At 45.2% G+C, this 21,186-nt stretch overlaps 2 protein-coding genes across 2 annotated transcripts in view; one reads left to right on the top strand and one right to left on the bottom strand.

Annotated features, from left to right (window-relative positions):
• Positions 1-2,450: 2,450 nt before the first annotated feature.
• PDZD11 (PDZ domain containing 11) lies at positions 2,451-11,614 on the bottom strand. The gene is made up of 7 exons (XM_070954329.1): positions 11,465-11,614; positions 9,294-9,432; positions 8,990-9,073; positions 7,971-8,027; positions 6,445-6,543; positions 5,037-5,097; positions 2,451-3,633 (listed from the first exon to the last, which is right to left on the bottom strand). The coding sequence occupies exons 2-7, from the start codon at positions 9,390-9,392 to the stop codon at positions 3,599-3,601; spliced, it is 435 nt and encodes a 144-aa protein (XP_070810430.1). The 5' UTR covers positions 9,393-9,432; positions 11,465-11,614; the 3' UTR covers positions 2,451-3,598.
• Positions 11,615-12,572: 958 nt separating this feature from the next.
• Positions 12,573-21,186, top strand: part of KIF4A (kinesin family member 4A) — a 46,699-nt gene continuing 38,085 nt past the window's right edge. The window contains exons 1-6 of the mRNA XM_070953971.1: positions 12,573-12,619; positions 16,298-16,437; positions 16,922-17,036; positions 17,676-17,866; positions 19,648-19,740; positions 20,166-20,332. Coding sequence (XP_070810072.1) covers positions 16,315-16,437; positions 16,922-17,036; positions 17,676-17,866; positions 19,648-19,740; positions 20,166-20,332 — 689 coding nt within the window. The 5' untranslated portion in view covers positions 12,573-12,619; positions 16,298-16,314. The remainder of the gene's footprint in view (positions 12,620-16,297; positions 16,438-16,921; positions 17,037-17,675; positions 17,867-19,647; positions 19,741-20,165; positions 20,333-21,186) is intronic.

The following is a 21,186-nucleotide window of genomic DNA, read 5'->3' as shown; positions in this document are numbered from 1 at the left end:
GGTAATTCACATATTTATGTTAAATTTTACTTTTCCATTATTTAATGATTCGATGGTGATACATTTGTTAAGTGAGTTCGCCTCCGTTTTACAACTTTTCTTGCCACAGTCGTTATTAAAATTTTAGTTTGAATAGTCAAATTTTTGTGTCGTCATATTCCTCCTCTAACCATCATTTTCTTCTTACATTTTTCTTGCTTTTACATTTTAATTTATTACATCTTTTCCAAATTTCTCATTTATATTTTTATGTATGTATGTCTCATCTCTATCCATTGATAGAATTGCCCCCTTATCCTGTAATACTCCGATTCTTCCTTTCCTTTGATTGCCAATGTTAATCTATTCGTTTCTGCACGTTCCGATGTTTTCTTAATTACCTCTCCCTCTAGAGGGATTTTTTTTTTCTGCTTTCCAAGCACCCACAACTTCTGGTGGCAAGCAGTTCCACCGGTTAATTATCCTCAGTGTTAGGAAGTTTTTCCTTAATTCCAGGTTGCTTCTCTCCTTGATTAGTTTCCAATCTGTTGTTTCTTGTCCCGCTCTCCGGTGCTTTGGAGAATAGCTTGATTCCCTCTTCTTTGCGGCCTTGCAACTCGCTAATGTTTCAAAACCAGAATGGCCCCTTAGCAGTGGCGCGGGCAACCATTTGATTTTCTTCCCGCTGTGCATCATGGAACGCCTCGGAAGCATTAAACATCCCCAGGAAAAGTTTTAATCTGGGTTTTTTCCCCCCCTTTAGTCTATTTTCATTCTGAAACATTGAAAAAAAATGTCTGTTTTTAAAGGAGGCCATCCCTACTTAGCATTGCGGGGTCCTTGGTGGTCTCCGAGCTGCGTGGTTTTCTTGCCGACGTCTCATTACCCAAATAGGTAACATCATCAGGGCGCTGAGCGGGCACTGATGTTACCTAGTTTGGTTTTTCTTGCAGCCGTTTCAACACCAATCTCAAGAGAGCACCGGGGGCCCTGCAGTTCTACCCCAAGTTTTACAAATATTCTATTATCTAGAGTTATTCCTCGACTTACTTATTTAGTGACCAGAGTTACAAAGCTTATTTAGTGACCAGAGTTACAAAAGCACAGAAAAAAATGACACAATCATTTTTCAAACGACCGTTCCAGTGTCCACAGCATGACTTGATCAAAAGTTGGATGTTTGGCAACGGATTCGTATTTATGACGGTTGCGGTGTCCCGGGCATCGTTGGGGGAGTCCCCTTTTGCGACCTTCTGACAAAGCAAAATCAACGGGGGAAGGAAGATTGACTTAACCACCATGTTACTAACTGCAGTGCTTCACTTAACGACTGCGTCAAGAGGTCATAAAGTGTGCGGGGGGGATTCACTTGTCTTGCTTAGCAACGGAAATTTGAAGCTCCATTGTGACCGTGAAGTCGAGGGCCAGCCGTACTTAGCAATGGCCAATGCAGCCATTAGAATAACATATTGCAACGTTGAACAATTAAATAATGAGTTTATAATTTAATACAAATAGGTGTATTAACACTAGAACTACAGAAACCTGAGGAATGTAACAAATATATCACTATTTTTATTAGTATTAAAATGTATATGTAGATAGGGATAAAGGTTCAAGAGAGGAATATGGGAGGCAAGTTTTTTAAAAAACGAACAATTAAAGCTTTAAAGCGGGCAAGAGATGACGGATAGAAAGGATTTGTTCTTAAATATAATGGTGGCATCATTAAAAGTTAGAATAGGGATAGAAATAAGATGGGGAATATCAGTATACACATTTCTATACAATAAGACAAAATAATAAAAGAGAAGATTAGAAATTGAATGATGGTATTATGTATGTTTAAACGATATTGTGATTGGCATTGGAATAACGTATTGAATAATTAAATGAAAGTCTATAATTTAATACAAACATGTGTATTAATACTAGAACTACAGAAGCTTGAGGAATGGAACAAATATGATTAATAGCATTGTTTTTATTTGTACTAAAATGTACGGTACCCAGATGCCACCCTGTTCACGCATTGATATGGATATATTGTAAAATAAAATAAAAAACTTGGGAGGAAAAAAAAAGAGATGTAGAAAAGGGGTGTGAGGTTATTTGGGAGGCACTGCTTCTCAGTGGAATAATATATCTATCAGTTACTGTCATCATCATCTTCTTTTAATGACTCCGTAATCCCTTGCAGAGTGGAGTCTGGGCAACTGAATGGAGCTGAGTGCTTACTGGCCGGATGCCTTTCCTGTCTCCAATGCGGAGTTATATTCGGTAGATAAATTCTCATCGTGCCCAGAGAGAGAGAGAGAAATACCTGTCTCTACTTAGGATCGAACTCACAGCCTCCTGACGGCAAGGCGAGAACTCCACCTCTAGGCCACCGCACCACTCATAACATCGGTCACAGTGTGATAGAAATATTTTTTATTAAAGATGGAAACTTATCCAAACCAGGCCCACCCCCGATTAAAAAAACCAAACCCAAGGAAGAGAAGGCAATCTGGTAACGCAGCTTTGAAGCAGTGGGAAGCTTAGAGGAGGATTTTTTTTAAAAAAAAGATCTGTTCCTTCTAAGGCTGAATTGCAAGTTTCCAAGTCCAGAAAAATCAGTGATTATTTACTCGGTGGATTTGCAAGGAGCTTTTCTGGCTGTGGATGGATCAAAGCTCAAACTCAAGAAGGGAAACAAAGCTGTTCTCCAGGTAAATCCTCTGTGGAGGTAAGGATCTACACACCGCCCTCCCATTAACGCCTTCATGAAAAAAGGACAGAACCACCATGTAATTATCTTCTCTTAAAAACAAACTACCAACTCTTGAGAGTTGGAAGAGCGAGTAGAACGGGGCGACGAAGGAGGATTCTTGCTTTGAAGGGGAAAAAAAACGGAATCGCCCTTTTCAAAACAACAGATGTTCGTCGTAGGCTGTGAGCCCGGAGCCTGCCTCACGGGCCTCCATCATCCAAAAAGAATTTTGGAAACCAAACAGGTGATCTGCACACCTCTGGAGGCAGGTAGTTGGCTCCTCTTCCAATTATGGAGGAGAAAGAAAGAAAAAAAAAAATGCAGTTCCACAGGGAGACGCAGCATCCTTGGATATCCATCTTTCCTTCTGGATCAGGGATGAGTTGAAATCGGGCGGAGAGCCCCAAATTTTTTGGTCCGCAAGGAGGAAGCCAAAGGAAAAATGGAGCACACCTCTGGAGGCAGGTAGTTGGCTCCTCTTCCAATTATGGAGGAGAAAGAAAGAAAAAAAAAATGCAGTTCCACAGGGAGACGCAGCATCCTTGGATATCCATCTTTCCTTCTGGATCAGGGATGAGTTGAAATCGGGCGGAGAGCCCCGAATTTTTTGGTCCGCAAGGAGGAAGCCAAAGGAAAAATGGAGCACTTTCAGTCTTGGTAGAACTTCCACAACGCATCCGATCAGAAAGGAATTTTTTTTGGGGGGGTCCCTGCCCTACCAAAAAAAAAAAAAAATCTATTTGGGGCCTTTAAAAATATATATAGAATAAAAGAGCGTGCTTCGCAATAAAGCACGGAATTACAAAAAGAAATTGAAAATTGGAATCGGCTGGATGTCGGCGAGGAGATCGTCGGGGAAGGGACGTTCTAGTGAACCGTTCTCTCCTTCTGCCGGTGGTAATCTGGAAAGGGAAGAGGCAGAAATGAAAGCCAGGATCTCAAGAGTCAGAATGAAAAACCCAACTTCGGACGGACGGACGTCAGTGCGGACTCCACAAGATGTGGATGATGACAAAAATAACTCCTATTTTGGTTATTGCTACCAGCAACCGGCATTCCGCAGAGGTTCTGTTCCCCGCATCCCAGCCTGGCACAGAATCTGACAATTTTCCTAGAACAATCCTCAAAGATGCTAGTCCCATAAACTTTCTCAAGAGATATGAATATCTGATAAGATTCCTGTTTTCCGCACGGAGCCTCGGTTTCCCTTCTCGTCAAAGGGAGAACATTCCCAATTAGAAATAGCAATAGCCCTTAGATTTATATTCCAAAGTTATATATACTTCACAGTGCTTTTACAGCCCTCTCTAAGTGGTTTACAGAGTCAACCTCTTGCCCCCAACAATCTGGGTCCTCATTTTACCCACCACGGAAGGATGGAAGGCTGAGTCAACCTTGCGCCTGGTGGGATTCGAACTGCCAAATTGCAGGCAGCCGGCAGGCCGCAGAATTAGCCTGCAGTACTGCACTCTAACCACTATGCCACCGCGGCACATCTCAAATGATGTCAGTTTGTGAATCTCACAGGACATTTTATGTATGTGATTTCTAAAGCTGCCTGTTGTGGCTCCGTTACCTGAGCCTGTGTCATCGGCAGGAGAGGATTCCGAGAGTGAAGGAGAGGAGTTGGCAAGGCCTCCCTCTCCAGGACCCTCCTCTCTGGCAATGCCTTCGGTGTCCGCTGAAGGGCAAGAGATAGGGCTGGGGCCAAGCACGTCCACGCAGCCACAGGTGGACAGTGATGAGGATAATGAGTCTTGGCTGGATCCACGCCAGCGTCGCAGAGATAAGCGCGCGCAACAGAAGAAAAGGCGTGCCCGAGATTAGGCTGAGTCACTGGACCACACCCCACAGGATATAAAAGGGAGCGTGGTGGCCAGTCAAACCTTGTGACGAACAAAGCTGAAAGCTTCCACGCCATTCTGCATTGCCGGACTTTTGTTATAAACTTTGCTGGATTATCTCTGGACTTGATTGACTCTGTAATTATTGAGCTGTTTCTTTTGATGTACTAGGAGTGGGGAGAAGTTATCTCTCCTCTTCGTAAATAATAAACTCTTGGCAGGCAGCCACTAGGTTGTTGCCAAGTTGCGTTATCTTAAGTCTTGGTCTTTAACTCTTGAACGTCTGTTGGTGTGTGAGCGTGTGGTTGGGGACAGAACACTGCCTTATCTATGGGCGGCTCACGGTTCGAAAAGATATATTGCAGTTAAAATCTGAATTTAAAAACAATAAAAACAGTGAAACCCATTGAAACAAATCGTTTAAAAAGGTTTCCCCATAGAAAAGTACCAACAATACTTACTGTAAGGAAAGAAACGGACTCTCATAATGATTTCCCGAGCAGTTTTCAAGATCTCTACAGCCTGGGAGAGAGAGAGAAATGTTGACTCTTTAACAGCAACAAATATATTGGCCTAATGGTTGAGGCACCAGGCTAGGAACTGGGAGACTGTAAGTTCAAGTGCGGCCTTAAGCCGGCTGGGTGACCGTGGGCTGGTCCCTCACTCTCAGCCCAAATCGCTCCACAGGGTTGTTGTTGTGGGGAAAATAGGAGGAAGGAGTCTTAGATTAGTCGCCTCGAGTTGTTTATAAAAATAAGAAACGCAGGACCTAAATTAAAGAAAGAAAGAAAGAAAGAAAGAAAGAAAGAAAGAAAGAAAGAAAGAAAGAAAGCGAGCAAGCCGTTGTATTCTATATGTTCTGCTTTCTTGATGGATCTCAGCGGCCCTTAAAAGGGTGCAAAACAATCTCCCACCCAGCCATTGAGTGACTTGTGTTATGGCCTGTTGGCCGCGGGCCGAATCAAGAGGAGGAGGAGGAGGAGGAGGAGGAGGAGGAGGAGGAGGAGGAGGAGGAGGAGGAGGAGGAGGAGGTGGTGTGGGAGTCAGGGTCAGCATCAAGGCAACCTGAGAGCTCCGAGGGGGAAGAGGAAATGGAGCTGTCAGAGAGAGAGAGACAGAGGCGGAGCCTGGGCCGTCCGTCAGCCCACAGATGGAAGGTCAACAGCCCCCAGGTCTGGAGGTGGCTGATGAGGAAGAGGAGGAACAGCTGGGTCCAGTGCCTGACGCACGGATGCACAGAAGGCAGAGGAGAGGAGAGCAGTGGAAATCTATGGGCTGGTCCTCGGGACGGAAGAGCCACCGCTGCTAGGGAAGCCCCACCCTAGCTCTGGGTATAAAAGGCAGGGCGCGGAGATGAATAGATGTGGCAGACAACTATTTCATCTCCTGGCCGGACAGACTTGTGAGCCTGTGGTGAGAGTCAGACAGACTTTTTGCCGGGGCTACTGGCGCTCCTAATAAAGGAATCATTGATTGATTAGAGGGTTTGTCGTGTTTGGGGAGCTGGGTCAGAACAGACTGCATTTCAGTAAGGAACATGCGATTCGGCATTTCAGCAAGATCAGACTTCCCTATCTGGTAAATAGATAGGTGGGTGGGCGGGTGGATAGATAGATATAGATAGAAGATAGATGATAAATATAGATGATGGATGGATGGATGGATGGATGGATGGATGATAAGATAAGATAGATAAAATAGACAAAATAAATAAGATAGATATCCGGCCTTTATTCTTTTTATAAATAATGCAATGCAATGAACTCCCTAATCTCTAATGTTTGGGAACTCTTTGGGCTGAAGGCCCAAAGGCCTCACTCCTCATTCGAACAGCCAAGCTCCTCCCGCCAAGGTGAAGGCACCTCTCACCTTGCTGTGCTCAATATCTTGGAAGTCCACATCGTTCACTGCCAGGACCTGATCGCCCTCCTGCAACCCGGCTCGATGAGCGTCAGAATCCGGGATCACCTAACATAGGAGAAATGAGAGGTCACCATAACGTAGAGCATTGTCAAAAGGCCTTTTCCCCAACTTGGGACAAACTAAATGGATAATAGATTTTATAGTTCAGAATTTGGGGGGAGGAGGGGGGTGCACAAGGCCAGAGAAGGGGGAGGCCAGCGTATTGTATTTTTCCCTTTGCCCAGGAATGTCTCTCGATATACGTCTGTAATATTTTAGGATTTTACATTTCATATTTTATTATTTTTAATCTCTTGGGGTTTTATCCAAATTTGATGTGAATATGACATATGATACAATAATGCCCAGGAAGACGGAATAATAGGGAAAAAACTATCTGGATTAAGGCAAAATAATGGAAATGGGGATTGAAAAGGTCAAAATGACATCCTGCCTCTCATTTTAAAACCTAAAACATGTGGGAATCAGCTAAACAAGTTACATGCAATTTAAAGAAGTTGTATGGTTATAGTTGAAAGTGATACTAATTGGAAAATATACCATATTCTATACGAAAAGAGAGAGGGAAATGGAGTGGAGTGGAAGGGAGTGGGAGAGGAAAGGAGAAAGAATAAGGGTAGAGGGAAAAGGAGAGAGGGGAGGGGAGAAGAGAAAGAGAAAAAGATAGAAGTGGAAAAGAAGAGGGGGAAATAGAGAGGGGACAGGAGGAGAAGGAGAAAGGGAAGGAGAGGAGAAGGAAGGAGGGAAGTAGAGAGAAGGAGAGGGGAGGAGAGGGATGTTGTAAAAATGGGTGAAATATGGTGTACAGGAGAAAACAGACAGACAATTTCGTATTTTTTTTTCCTTGAGGGTTATACTATTGAAACTATAACGGACGATAATACGGATGCTAAAGCACATCGGTTTAGATGTTATTGCCTACTAGCTAATACTTATATGAAAATTAAAATTTTATATGAAAATTAAAAGGTAGGAGTAAATACGAAATAAGGAAAATGGAATGTAATGATTAGGAATATGTTTATATGTATTGAAATGTATGATACTCAAACATCGCACCATTCACACAAGGATATGTATAATTTTTTTAAAAATCATAATAAAAACTTGATTAAAAAAAGTTACATACAATCCCATATATTTTATTTCGGCTTCCGTTTCTGATGAATTACAGCCTGCGGTCCAACTTAAATTTTTGTTTCAAAGGAAGCCGGCACAAAACTAAGTGGTCATTTTACGGGGGGAAAAAAACCCCAAAAAACCCCTTGACAGCACCTATCCTAGAAGAATGGATCTCCTCAGTCGAATTGCAGTTTCTTTTTTCAAACAGAATTGGGATTATGACCAGGTAGCTGGCTCTTGGTGGCTGGCTAGAGAAGACAAAGGAACAGGCCGCAAATTCTGCAACCAAAAATCCCAATTCATGTGCTTCTTTGGCCAGGAGCCCAGAGTGAGACGAAAGAAAAATCTACCTTTGAGATGAAAATACCCAACTGGGAAGCTTTTCCTCCTCGGATGTTAAAGCCCAGCTAGGAAGGAAAAAAGAACGGAGAGAGTTGGCATTAAATGGAATCGCTTCTTTCGAGTTCTGTGAATTGGCTGCTCAACACGGATCTCCGAGGCCACATTTCGAGCCTAAAATAGTATAGGTTCTGCTTAAGCAGGGGGCTGGACTAGAAGACCTCCGAGGTCCCTTCCAGCTAATTCTATTCTAACCCATCTCTTAAGCAAGGAAGGCTCAACAACCAGCAGCTTTTGCAGTCAGGGGGAAGGATGACAAATCTCAGGGGGTATTTTTCAGAAGTAACCCCCCTTTATCAAGCTTGTGTCTGCTATGATCAATTCTGTCCTCCTCAGAGATACGACACTATTTAACTTACGACCAGTCTCACGGTCGTATGTCCATTTTCTTTTGCTGGAAACCAGGGTTATTTTTTTCTGGTTCCCAGCATCGTGGACAATGGGTTCACTTCACGACTGTGGCATTCGCTTTACGGCTGTCTTTTTCGCTTAAGAACTGCCACCAAAAAAGTTCATAAAATCAGTTAATGACCAGCATGACTTAGGACTTTAATTCTGGGCTCAATTACGGTCATAAGTTGAGGACGACTTGCAGCAGAAAGAGTACAGTGGTTTTAAGCCTGTCCTGGCCTGATTCACGCAGCCAAATCCATTTGCTGCCTCTTTCTCACTAACTTCTCTCGAGGAAGGAGCATCTGCTTCCAGACTCCAAATCCAGCAAATTCGAAAGCTTTTTAAGGCTGACTGACCAACTTATCCAGTAGCTGTGCAGAAGGAATTCCATCCCTCCCCTGAGGAAAACCAATATTTTTGTAGAGGAATTGAGCTAACGAAAAGCCCCCACTGTGCTACAGTTATCATCGCTTATGGCTGGGGATGATGGGAGTAGTTGGAGAATGCCAGCTTGGGAAGGCCCGTCATAGAAGTCCTCTCTTTGTCCCACCCTCTCTGAGAAGGAGTCAAGTCTCACCTGAGCCCCCGAAGGCTTTTTCAGGACGATGGTACGCGGCAGGAACTGGGTTAACTCGTTGTTGTAATCCGAATGGTAAATCCTCTAGGGAAAAATCAAGAAAGAGCACCGTGGGTTCCATTCTGGGAAATATAAAATCTTTCTGGCAGGTACCCCTTTCCTGGTTCCACCAGGAGAAAAGCATCAGAATTATTGGGGTTGCTGCAAAAAATGTCCTTTTTTTTTTTTTTTACGTCAAATCCAAGCAAGGCAGAAGATTGCTCAAAGGCTACCAAAAACCAGAAGGGGATCTACAGCGACCCACCTCATGAGGGGGGATCCAGGTCGGAGGATTCTCATACGGAGGGAGGAAGACCACTGGGTAATCATCGTAGGGGATCCGGCTACTGCCTCCCATATCCATGTTGGCTCAGTCCAGAAACAGGAAAGTTCACCAACGGTTCCTAGCACGAGAGAGAGATTTCCACCCACAAGTTCCCCCATAATGAATGCTTTTCACCACGCCCCACCCCCAAACTGAGATATACAGCAACAGCTCTATTTACACAAGAGAACAAAATGCATCTTATCCACTTCTGCTTCTGCTTCAAAACCACTTCTGGACCTTTTTGTGCTCAAGAAAAAAACACCACCTGAAACTCTGCTTTTGGGATTTACCAATTAGATAGGTTTGTTGTTACTGAAATGGTTACTACGTACTACCGGTATGCATGTAAAAGTAAATAATTGAGGCTGGATATTATTTTTATTGTAGCAGGCTGAAAAAAGTTGGAAGATTTTTTCCCCCTTTTTTTCTGTTACCCCACACCTCTTTCCCCTTTTTTTCCTTTACCTAGTTCCCTATTATCTGTTTTCATTTCTATTCTATTCTATATTATTTTTATATTTATATATATGTATATAATAATAATTTTATTGTCATTGTACATACATACACAGTATACCCATACAACGAAATTCACAACATCCAAAGACCAGGCCCAACACACATAACAATCCCCAAACACACCCCCAACCCACCACAAATTCCCCACCCCTAAACCACCCAAATATCCACACAACAGACCAAGTAATGCTGTCCAACAGCTCACTGATGGGGGCCCTTTAGTTCATTGTTGAGTGCAATTATAGCTCTGGGATAAAAATTATTCAGAAAACCTATATGTATATTTCAATAAAAATTATTGAACTTTGTTATACACTATGTGTGTATATACGTTTCCCTGAAAATAAGACCCTGTCTTGTATTTTTTTGAACCCTGAAATAAGAGCTTGGCCTTATTGCCATGCGCTCAAAAGCCCGATTGGGCTTATTATCAGGGGGATGTCTTATTTTGGGAGAAACAGGGTAGATGATAGATAGATAGATAGATAGATAGATAGATAGATAGATAGGTAGGTAGATAGGTAGATGATAGGTAGATAGGTAGGTAGGTGGATGATTGGTAGATAGGTAGATGATAGGTAGATAGATAGGTAGATGATAGATAGGTAGGTAGATGATAGGTAGATGATTGGTAGATAGGTAGATGATAGGTAGGTAGGTAGATGATAGGTAGATGATAGGTAGGTAGGTAGGTAGATGATAAGTAGATAGATAGATAGATAGGTAGATGATAGGTAGGTAGGTAGATGATAGGTAGATAGGTAGGTAGATGATAGGTAGATAGGTAGGTAGGTAGGTAGATGATAGGTAGGTAGATAGATGATAGGTAGATGATAGGTAGGTAGGTAGATGATAGGTAGATAGGTAGGTAGATGATAGGTAGATAGGTAGGTAGGTAGGTAGGTAGATGATAGGTAGGTAGATAGATAGGTAGGTAAATAGATAGATAGGTAGATGATAGGTAGATAGATAGATAGGTAGGTAGGTAGATGATAGGTAGATCAGATGTATGTATATAGATATACATACATCTGTATATCTACATATACAAAGTTCAATACTTGAACTAATATTGAAATGTACATACAGATAAATATATACACAGACACATACATATATATACATACATAATTTATATATACATACATACATTCACATACATATATATAAACACACACATATACATGTATATATACCAATTTGGTTGTATACATGTACAATGACAATAGACTATTATATATACATACACACACACATATATATTAACAGACACACACACCTATATGTATTATATGTGTGTGTGTATTATATTGTGTACTATAAACATATGAATCAATTTCTTTATACACAGTAAATACACGCATAGCCGTTTTCATTGACAGACCCATATTTGTACCCTTCAGACATAAAAGAGAATGTAACCCACCCCGTCCCAAGGCCTTGCGGTCGTAAAACGAGGACCTGGAGGGAACCAAAGAAAAGGACGAGCTCCAAAGGCCCGGATGCCCCCTCCCTCCCCTCCCCTCCCCTCAGCTTCCCTCCGCATAAAGGAAGCTCTCCTGCAGCCCCGGACTCTTCCCAGGACCGACCTGGCTCAGCCTCAAGTCTCCGGGAGTTCCGCAGGCCACCCCCGTCGCTCTCCTTCCGCGGCTCCAAATTTTAGGCCTGCCTTCTATCTAGGGAGGGGACCGCCGCCAACAGGCCTCGCCCTCCTGCGGCCTCCCCTCAGCCTCAGCGCCCGGGAAATCAACCGCCTTCTCCCCGCCGGCTGGTCTGAGGGGAATCCGGGAGAGGGCCCGCCTCCCTTTTCCCCCCCCTCCCCTTCCTCCAATCCAAGCAGGCTCTTGTTCACCCGCAGAGCCAATCGGAAGGAGGGAAAGCCAATCCCCCTCCTGCTATTGGGCCTCCCGTTCTTGCCCTGACGGTAGAGACGGCGCTCGGATTGGCTGGAAGCGCGAGGGCGGGAAAGGTCTCCGCCGCGGAGGGGAATTGCCATGGCAACGCCGCCCGGCGGCGGGTGACGTCAAAACGGGCGCCGCTGACAAATCGCCTTTTTAATAATATTAAAAATGAAAAAAAAGGACCGGCTTCATCCAGCCCACGTGACATATGGGCGGGGCTAAAAGGGGCGACTTCCTACGCCATAGAGTACTGAGGGATAGAGTAACGCCGCCACAAAGGTCAGGAAAATGGCGGACGCTTTTTATTTCCCTCAGAGAGCCGAAAAAAGCCGCCGCAACCTGTGCGCCGCCTATCCCCACCCAGAAACCGTCCGAAAGGCCGCTTCCATCCCCAACCGCCACAATTAAATAAAATAAATTAAAAATTAAAAAAAAAATTAAAATTTTACACTCCCCGCCTCCGTACCCTTAGGAAACCACCCGGCCTTACGCGCATGCGCCGCGGGGGGCGGCGACGTCCTGACGTCACGGCCGACGTACCCCGCCCCCCCAAGGCTTGGCGCCACGTTTAAACGTCGAGGCCGGACGCGAAGGAGGACCGCCGCTAACGGTCGGCCGCTGAGGCGAGAGGGGCTGCCGGGCGGGAGGTTTCTTTTTCCCCTCCCCCCTCCCCGCCGGAGCCGCGTCTGGAAGCCTTCGGGAAACCCCGCCGGAGGGAAGAAGAGTCGCTTTTTCCCCCTGAGGGGAAAAAGTTTCCCGCCTTTTTTTTTTATTTGCGTCTGTGTCGCTTCGGTGAGGGGTTTTTTTTTTTCCCTCCGTCTCCCAAAACAACAACCCTGCGAGGTAGGCCTGAGCTGCCATTCCGGGGGTCTCTTCCTGACAAGCGGGGGCTTTTTGAGGGTCCCGCAGTTGTGGCCCTTCAGAGCAAGGAACCGCCCGGGAGGAAGGAAGGAAGGCAGCCCGCCCGTGGCCGAAGCGGAGATCCTCGTCTGGCTTCTCTCTTCCAAGGGATCCCTGGATATTCGATCCCCCCTGGTGGCTTCAGAGGGGCTATTTCCACTTTTTTTTTCCCCTCGACTTTTAAATGTTAGGGGAATGATGTTAGGAAGCGATGCTCCTTTGGAGAAGAGGTCACCCCCTCCTTTTTCCCCCCCCCACAATCTTTTCTCCCAAAATTGAAAGGCTCTGGGCAGCTCCCTAAGGTGGCTCAGTGGCTAAGACGCTGAGCTTGTCGATCAGAAAGGTCGGCGGCTTCGAATCCCTAATATAGGGTCTCCTGCCTGAGCAAGGGGGGGTTGGACTAGATGACCTCCAAGGTCCCTTCCAACTTTGTTGCGGTTAAAATACCTGATTTAAGGTGGCTCAGTGGCTGAGCTTGTCGATCAGAAAGGTCAGTGGGTTCAAATACCTAGTATAAGGTCTCCTGCCTGAGCAGGGGGGGGTTGGACTAGATGACCTCCAAGAGGTCCCTTCCAACTCTGTTATGGTTAAAGTGCCTAACTTGAGGTGGCTCAGTGGCTAAGATGCTGAGCTTGTCGATCAGAAAGGTTGGCGGGTTCGAATCCCCTAATATAGGGTCTCCTGTCTGAGATGGAGGGGTCGGACTAGATGACCTCCAAGGTCCCTTCCAACTCTGTTACAGTTAAAGTGCCTAACTTGAGGTGGCTCAGTGGCTAAGACGCTGAGCTTGTCAATCAGAAAGGTCGGCGGGTTCGAACCCCTAGTATAGGATCTCCTGCCTGAGATGGGGGGGTCGGACTAGATGACCTCCAAGGTCCCTTCCAACTCTGTTATGGTTAAAGCAGGGGTGAAATGCTCCCGGATTGCCTGAACCGGTAGCACTTTTTCTCCCGTGGTTCAGCGATCCAGGAAATAATGATCCAGGTTTCTTTTTTTACCTTCTGCGCATGTGCAGGTTTTGCGCAGGTGGTGCACGTGACGCAAGTGAAGTGCGCACATGTGACGCGAGCGAAGCACGCGTGGCACGTGCACTTCCGAACCGGTAAGGAAGGTAAGTAGATTTCACCCCTGGGTTAAAGTGCCTGACTTAAGGTGGCTCAGCGGCTAAGACGCTGAGCTTGTCGATCAGAAAGGTTGGCGGGTTCGAATCCCTAGTATAGGGTCTCCTGTGTGAGCAGGGGGACGGACTAGATGACCTCCAAGGTCCCTTCTAACTCTGTTACTGTTACTTCTGCAGGGGAGAGGGTTTGAGTGGATCTTCCCCACTCACGGCCGGGAATCTCAAGTCTTAGAGAAGTTTAGCTCTTTTTTTTTTCTTTTTTTTAAAATTTGATTTATATGCCGCCCTTCGCCGGAGACTCAGGGCGGCTTACAATGTGTTAAGCAATAGCCTTCATACTTTTGTATATTTATACAAAGTCAGCTTATTGCCCCCACAAACTGGGTCCTCAATTTACCTACCTTAGAAAGGATGGAAGGCTTCTTGGAGAAGTAACAGTAACAGAGTTGGAAGGGACCTTGGAGGTCATCTAGTCCCAACCCCCTGCTCACGCAGGAGACCTGTATTAGGGATTCGAACCGAGAAGAAGAGGACAAGGTTAGGAGGGAGGGAGGCGTGTCAGCCGTCTTCGAGGATTTGAAGAGAGACAGAACTGCTTGGAGCTCTTCCAGAAATCAGGAAACTTATTCGCTGAAATGACAAGAAAGTATATTTTGGTTGGAGAACAGTTTTTTTAAAAAGAATTCCTAAGAAGTTTTGGAAGGGCCTGGACTTTTCTTCATGGGAAGTCTTTAAGCAAATGTTAGAATAGGGGTCTAACATCTGTAGGGGCTGCGGCCCACTACCGGGCCGTAAGGTGTTCAGAACCAAGCCGCCTGAAGCTTTTTTGGGAACTCATGTGAAACCTTCCCTTTTTCCCCTCCCATCCACAAAGCTGGAAAGTTTGAGGAACTCTTTTTTCGGGGGGGGGGGAGGGAGGAGAAATAAAAGCGATGTTCCTTTGGGGAACAGGTCACCCCCAGTTTTTCTCCCACAATTGAAAGGCTTGGGAGATTTGGGTTGGGCTGAATGGTCCTGCTTTTGACAGCCAAAGAGATTCGTGGTTGGTGAGAAATTACAGGGGAAAATAGAATTGGTGACTTTTTTTTAACAGCAGAAAAGTTGAAGCTGCCGCAACTTAAATTAATTTTACTTCTTGCCAACAAGGGTCAATCTTGAGTTTTCACTTCTGTCGTTTTCATTTGAGGCTTAATACTGATTTGATTTACAGGGGAGTTTTCCAGTAAACTTGTGGACGTTATGTCTGCAATCTGCAGGCAGTTTTAGCCTTGTAGTTGGTGGAGCTTGGTTGATTTCAAGGATCTACGGTAAATAGGATCGCATTTGATTAGCATTTGGATGGGACCCCATGAAGAAACCCAAAAGGGGTTAGGTTAAATCAAGAAGTTTTCCAACATCCTAGAAGGCAAAAATAAGCAATCTCTGTACTTTTGCCAAAAAGTCCATATGACTGAGTCTGTTGAATCACAAGGAGTTGAGCTCCGCTCAAAGGTTCCTTTTTTAGATTAATAAATTCCTAGCATTAGCAGTGTGTTAAGGAAAATTCTCAGTCCTCCAGGCAGAGTCGTCTGGAGGTTGAATCATGGCAACTGGACTTCTTTTCTTGTTTTGTACAGCTCAGACTGAGGAAGCAAAATGTTTCGAATCCAATTCCAGTCCAGTTTCCCTGACTTAACCACTATGTAGTGTTAGCGATATTCATATGAGGAATTCAGTTATCAGCCTGCCAACAGATGAGTCAGTGTAGGTTGTTGGTTTTGATGGGAGTCTCAGCTGAGGGATGTCTGTCTGTCTGGTGTCTGATCCATGTAAATCTTACCTGGAGTGTGGAAATCCATCACCATGATCCTTGGTGAAGGACATGGCCCTTAATTTTTATTTATTTTTTTTAATTTGATTTATATGCCGCCCTTCTCCGGAGACTCAGGGCGGCTTACAATGCATTAAGCAATAGCCTTCATACTTTTGTATATTTATACAAAGTCAGCTTATTGCCCCCACAAACTGGGTCCTCATTTCACCTACCTTAGAAAGGATGGAAGGCTGAGTCAACCTTGAGCCTTGGAGAGATTCGAGCCAGCAGTAAATTGCAGGCAGCTGTGTTAATAACAGGGTGCGTAGACCACTGTACTATCAAGGCTCTTTTGCAGAAATAGCTGATTTATTCACTTAAAAGTCCCATAAAATTCAATGACAATATTGGGTTGTAGTCTCGGGAGTTTTAAACTTTCTGTTGTGCTTTCCAAATATTGACCGGAGCACCTTAATGAAATGCTCAGAAAAGATTTTTAACTATATTGCTTTTGTGTACTACATCTCGAATTTACTTTTAAAAAGAATAAGTCCTCATACCGAAAAAAAAGACATTTTTGCACAGTTTCTCCTTACTACACATTTGATCGTCCCCAGCCAATACCTCAATGCCAATGTTTGCAAATTGCTGCTTGCGGGGAAAAAAAGCTACACTTGTTTTTTTTTATAACATTTGTGATTTCTTTCAGGAAGGTACGAATATAAAATGCCTAAAGAGGAAGATCGTGTAATCCCGGTGAAGGTAGCATTGAGATGCCGCCCGCTCGTCCCCAAAGAAATTGCGGAGGGTTGTCAGATGTGTTTGTCTTTTGTCCCTGGAGAGCCACAGGTGAGGGAAAATTTGCAGCTGGGAGGTGCTCTGAACAGTGACTTCCAAAATTTTATAGCTCTTCCTCTTGCTATAGGAAGTCCTTGACTTCCAAGCATTTATTTACTGACCCTTCAATGTTTATAATGGCGGCGAAGAAAATTACTTGTGACCGTTTTTCACACTTCCAACGGTGGCAGCATCCCCGTCGTCATGTGAACAAAATTCGGACACTTGGCGACTGACCTGTATTTATGACAGTCGCAGGGTCCCAAGGTCATTTAGCAGCCTACTGACAAGCAAAGTCAGTGGGGGAAAGCTGGATTCACTTAACAACCGTGGTCAGAAAGCTCGCAAAATGAGATAAAGCTCACCGACCACCTGTCTTGCTTAGCAACAGAAATGTTGGGCTCCGTTGTGGCCGTAGGACGAGGACTAGTGGGTAAGGTGAGATGACAGGAATAGTACGGTTACCTGTTCTTCTCTTTCTGCTCCTTTTCTGCAGGTGATTTTAGGCAAAGACAAACCCTTTACATACGACTATGTCTTTGATCCATCAACCGAGCAGGAGGAAGTTTTCAACACCTCCATTGCCCCTCTTATAAGGGGGATTTTCTCCGGTAAGAATCTTATAAAGGCTGGGCATTCAGTTGACATTTCAGTGAAAGGGAATCCCGGAGACACACTTCATCTTTTAGGTTCCCGAAAAATACACACAGATAATCCTTGACATACAACCGTTCCGTTTTAGAGACTGTTCAAAAATGGTGCGGTGGCCTAGAGGTGGAGCTCTCACCTCACAATCGGGAGGCTGTGAGTTCGATCCTAGGTAGAGGCAACTATTTCTCTCTCTGGGCACACTGAGAATATATCTGCTGAACAAAACTCCGCACTGGCGACAGGAAGGGCATCCGGCCAGTAAAACACTCAGCTCCATTCAGTTGCCCAGACTCCTCCACCCCGCAAGGGATGATGGGATCGTTTAAAAGAAGATGATGCGAGACGGTTCAAAGTTTCAAAGGCCCTCGAAAAGTGACTTTTCAACCGACACTCACACTTAACAACCGTCGTAGCATTCCCAGAGCCACCTGATCGAAATTTAAGCCCTTGACAACTGCCGTGTACTTAACCACGGTTGCAGTGTTCCAGGGTGACACAGTTTTCATTCCAGCAAAGTCAATGGGGAACCATGCCATTAACAACTGCAAACGATTGGCTTAACGTCATCTTTGATTCTACGCTTGTCTCCCTACCCCCAGGCTACAACGCCACGGTTTTAGCCTACGGGCAGACGGGCTCCGGGAAGACCTATTCCATGGGCGGGGCTTATACCGCCGACCAAGAGAACGACCCTTCGGTCGGAGCCATTCCGCGGGTCATCATGCTGCTTTTCCAAGAGCTGAAGGAGAAAGCGGAGTGGCACTTCGCCTTGAAAGTCTCTTACTTGGAGGTAAGTTTTCTATTCGAAGCCAAAAGGATGCCAGCTCTGTGCCACAGATCTGCTTATTCAGGGGTTTTAGGTTTTTGGGGGGAATTCAAAGAAGGTAGTAATTCATTAGCAGCCCTACAGTCTTTGAATGGGTTGGGCATTGGAACGGTCAAAAAGAGTCGTGTTGATTGGCTATCCGAGTGGGACCCTGAACAATGAATCGGTTTCCAGACAGAAGAGAATATTCATAGCTCAGGGTCGAACGGTGCGGTCCTCGGTGCTTCCTGAGCTTGGCTGTTTTCTTTGCAGACGTTTCATGACCCAGCTAAGTAACCTCATCAGGGCTAGAAGGAAGGGGGGCTGGCAGAGATGAGGAGAAAGAGGGAGGTCTGACGGGGGTCCTTGATCTCTCTGAGCTTGGTTGTTTTCTTGAAGACGTTTCATGACCCAGCTAGTTAACATCATCAGTGCTAGAAGGGAGTGGGGTTGGCAGAGATGAGGACGACTGAGGAGTCCTTGGTCTCTCTCTGACCTTGGCTATTTTCTTGCAGACATTTTATGACCCAGCTAGGTAACATCATCAGTGCTAGAAGGGAGTAGGCTTTGCAGAGTGCAGGAGAAACAGAAGGGGAAGGAGGATTGTGGGGGCCCTTTGTGCTGTCTGAGCGTGGTTATTTTTCCTGCAAACATTTCACGACCTGACTAGGTAACGTTATCAGTGCTGGAAGGGAGTGGGGTTTGCTGTCTGTTTGGGCTTGCCCTGTCCACGTTAGTAGTGGGAATGCCCTTGGCAGTTCCCTGATTAGGCTGCTCTTGTTAGCTTGTTTCACTGAGCTGGATTGAGGTGGTATTTACTGCTTTAATTTAACCATCACTTTACCGTTTAATAAAATAATAAACCGAAACCTACTAACAACATATAATTAAATCAAGTAAGAATAAGCAAAACAAAAAAACCCCAAAATTCTCTGGAAGTACAAGTCTTGTGGTGCTAGATTCCCAAAAGGTTCTCCAGCTTGGATTTGCTGATGGGGGGGTAAGCAGGGAAACCTGACCAATAAACGACCAACACTATCCGTTGGCTGCCAAACTACCAGTGAAATGTTTTCAGTAAATAAATATATTGGAAGAACAATTTAGAAACATTTTCCTGAACGTTTAAAAGGTGATTATTTTAAGCAGGCAGCCAGCTAGCTAGCTGTTTGGCCAACCTTTGACTTCCAAGCTAAAACAGTGGCATCTAATCACTGTGTTAGTTCACTTGAAAACAGATTTTACTGTCAGCTAATGTAAGGCCACACAGTTTTTATTTCTTGCAGGGGTGGGGAAACTATGGCCCTTTTACGATCTCTGAACTTTAACTCCCAGAATTAAAGTCCACACGTCATTAAAGCATAGCTGGCTCAGGGATCCTGGGAGTTGGTGTCCACAGGTCATTCAAGCATAGCTGGCTCAGGGATCCTGGGAGTTGGAGTCCACAGGTTATTAGCCTGGCTGGCTCAGGGATCCTGGGAGTTGAAGTCACAGGTCATTCAAGCATAGCTGGCTCAGGGATTCTGGGAGTTGGAGTCCACAGGTCATTGAAGCATAGCTGGCTCAGGGATTCTGGGAGTTGGAGTCCACAGGTCATTGAAGCATAGCTGGCTCAGGGATTCTGGGAGTTGGAGTCCACAGATCATTATAGCTTGCCTGGCTCAGGAATTCTGGGTGTTGGAGTCCACAGGTCCTTAAAGGGACCATAGTTCCCCACTCCAGATTTATTCCCTGCTCTGTTCAGCTTGATTGTCTTCTAATTCCTTCAGATTTACAACGAAGACATCTTAGATCTCTTGGCAGCGGGCAAGGAAAGGACTTCTCAGATAAGCATTCGGGAAGACCCCAAGGGAGGCATTAAGGTAGGATATTTTCTTAATACTTTACTGGTTTTTAAGGCAGCAACATCGAGTATCTAGAAATTAGATGACATTTTCTGACGGGGAGAACAATTAATCAGTGGAACGACTTCGTAGATGCTCCAACATTGGAGGTTTTTAAGAAGAGATTGGACAACTGTTTTTCTGGGATGGCACAAGATCTCCTTCCTTGAGCAGGGGGTTGGACTAGAAGATCTCTGAGGTCCCTTCCAGTCCTATGATTCGATTTCTAAATGATTGCAAGCGCGGAATCTCGAGGGATGGAGCCCTGAAGCAAGTCTAATGAAAAGAGGATAAAAATCACATTTTTACAAAGTCACAGGCGTGGGCCAAAATTCAGGCCCGGTGTGTTGGGAACACGAGGATATTTTTTTTTATCTCCGCTTCCTCCTCTTGCTTCCACACAGATTGTGGGTCTGACGGAGCACATGGTGTCAAGTGCACGCGAGACCGTCCTCTGCCTGGAACAAGGCAACAACTCCCGCACGGTGGCAGCCACGGCCATGAACACGCAGTCCTCCCGCTCCCATGCCATCTTCACCGTGTCCGTGGAGCAGAAAAGCAAGGCTGACGAGTAAGAAAAGTGTCTGTTGTGGGGCTTGCAGTCTTGTTTGATAAGTTTGGTCTAGTAGAAACCAGGAGACGGTGAGTTCTAGGTCCTGCCTTAGGCATGAAAAGTGGCTGTGTGACTTTGGTCAATCACTAGGAGATGGTGAGTTATAGTTCTACCTGAGGCATGAAAACTGGCCGGGTGACTTTGTATCAATCACTAGGAGATGGTGAGTTATAGTTCTACCTGAGGCATGAAAGCCAGCCGGGTGACTTTGGGTCAATCACAAGGGGATGGTGAGTTATAGTTCTACCTTAGGCATGAAAACCAGCTGGGTGACTTTGTGTCAATCACTAGGAGATGGTGAGTTATAGTTCTACCTGAGGCATGAAAGCCCACCGGGTGACTTTGGGTCAATCACTAGGAGACGGTGAGTTATAGTTCTACTTTAGGCATGAAAACCAGCTGGGTGACTTTGTGTCAATCACTAGGAGATGGTGAGTTATAGTTCTATCTGAGGCATGAAAGCCGGCCGGGTGACTTTGGGTCAATCACTAGGAGACGGTGAGTTATAGTTCTACTTTAGGCATGAAAGCCGGCCGGGTGACTTTGGGTCAATCACTAGGACATGGTGTGTTATAGTTCTACCTGAGGCATGAAAGCCGTATAGGTGACTTTGGGTCAATCACTAGGAGATGGTGAGTTATAGTTCTACCTTAGGCATGAAAGCCGTATAGGTGACTTTGGGTCAATCACTAAGGGACAGTGAGTTACAGTTCTACCTTAGGCATGAAAGCCGTGTAGGTGATTTTGTGTCAATCACTAGGAGATGGTGAGTTATAGTTCTACCTGAGGCATGAAAGCTGGCCGGGTGACTT

Source organism: Pituophis catenifer, unplaced genomic scaffold, assembly GCF_029215685.1.
Source record: "Pituophis catenifer annectens isolate HBS135680 unplaced genomic scaffold, rPitCat1.0.hap2 SCAF_15, whole genome shotgun sequence".
Classification (NCBI taxonomy): Eukaryota; Metazoa; Chordata; class Lepidosauria; order Squamata; family Colubridae; genus Pituophis; species Pituophis catenifer.
The sequence above is the reverse complement of the archived record's forward strand: the minus strand, read 5'-3'. Positions and strand labels throughout refer to the sequence as shown.

Excerpts from the sequence above, each read along its gene's own strand:
- PDZD11 (XM_070954329.1), bottom strand. The coding sequence starts at position 9,392 with ATGGATATGGGAGGCAGTAGCCGGATCCCCTACGATGATTACCCAGTG. Across the intron at positions 8,028-8,989 it reads AAAAGCCTTCGGGGGCTCAG|CTGGGCTTTAACATCCGAGG; the intron begins GTGAGACTTGAC and ends TTTCCTTCCTAG. Across the intron at positions 3,634-5,036 it reads AGTCCGTTTCTTTCCTTACA|ATTACCACCGGCAGAAGGAG; the intron begins GTAAGTATTGTT and ends TTCCCTTTCCAG.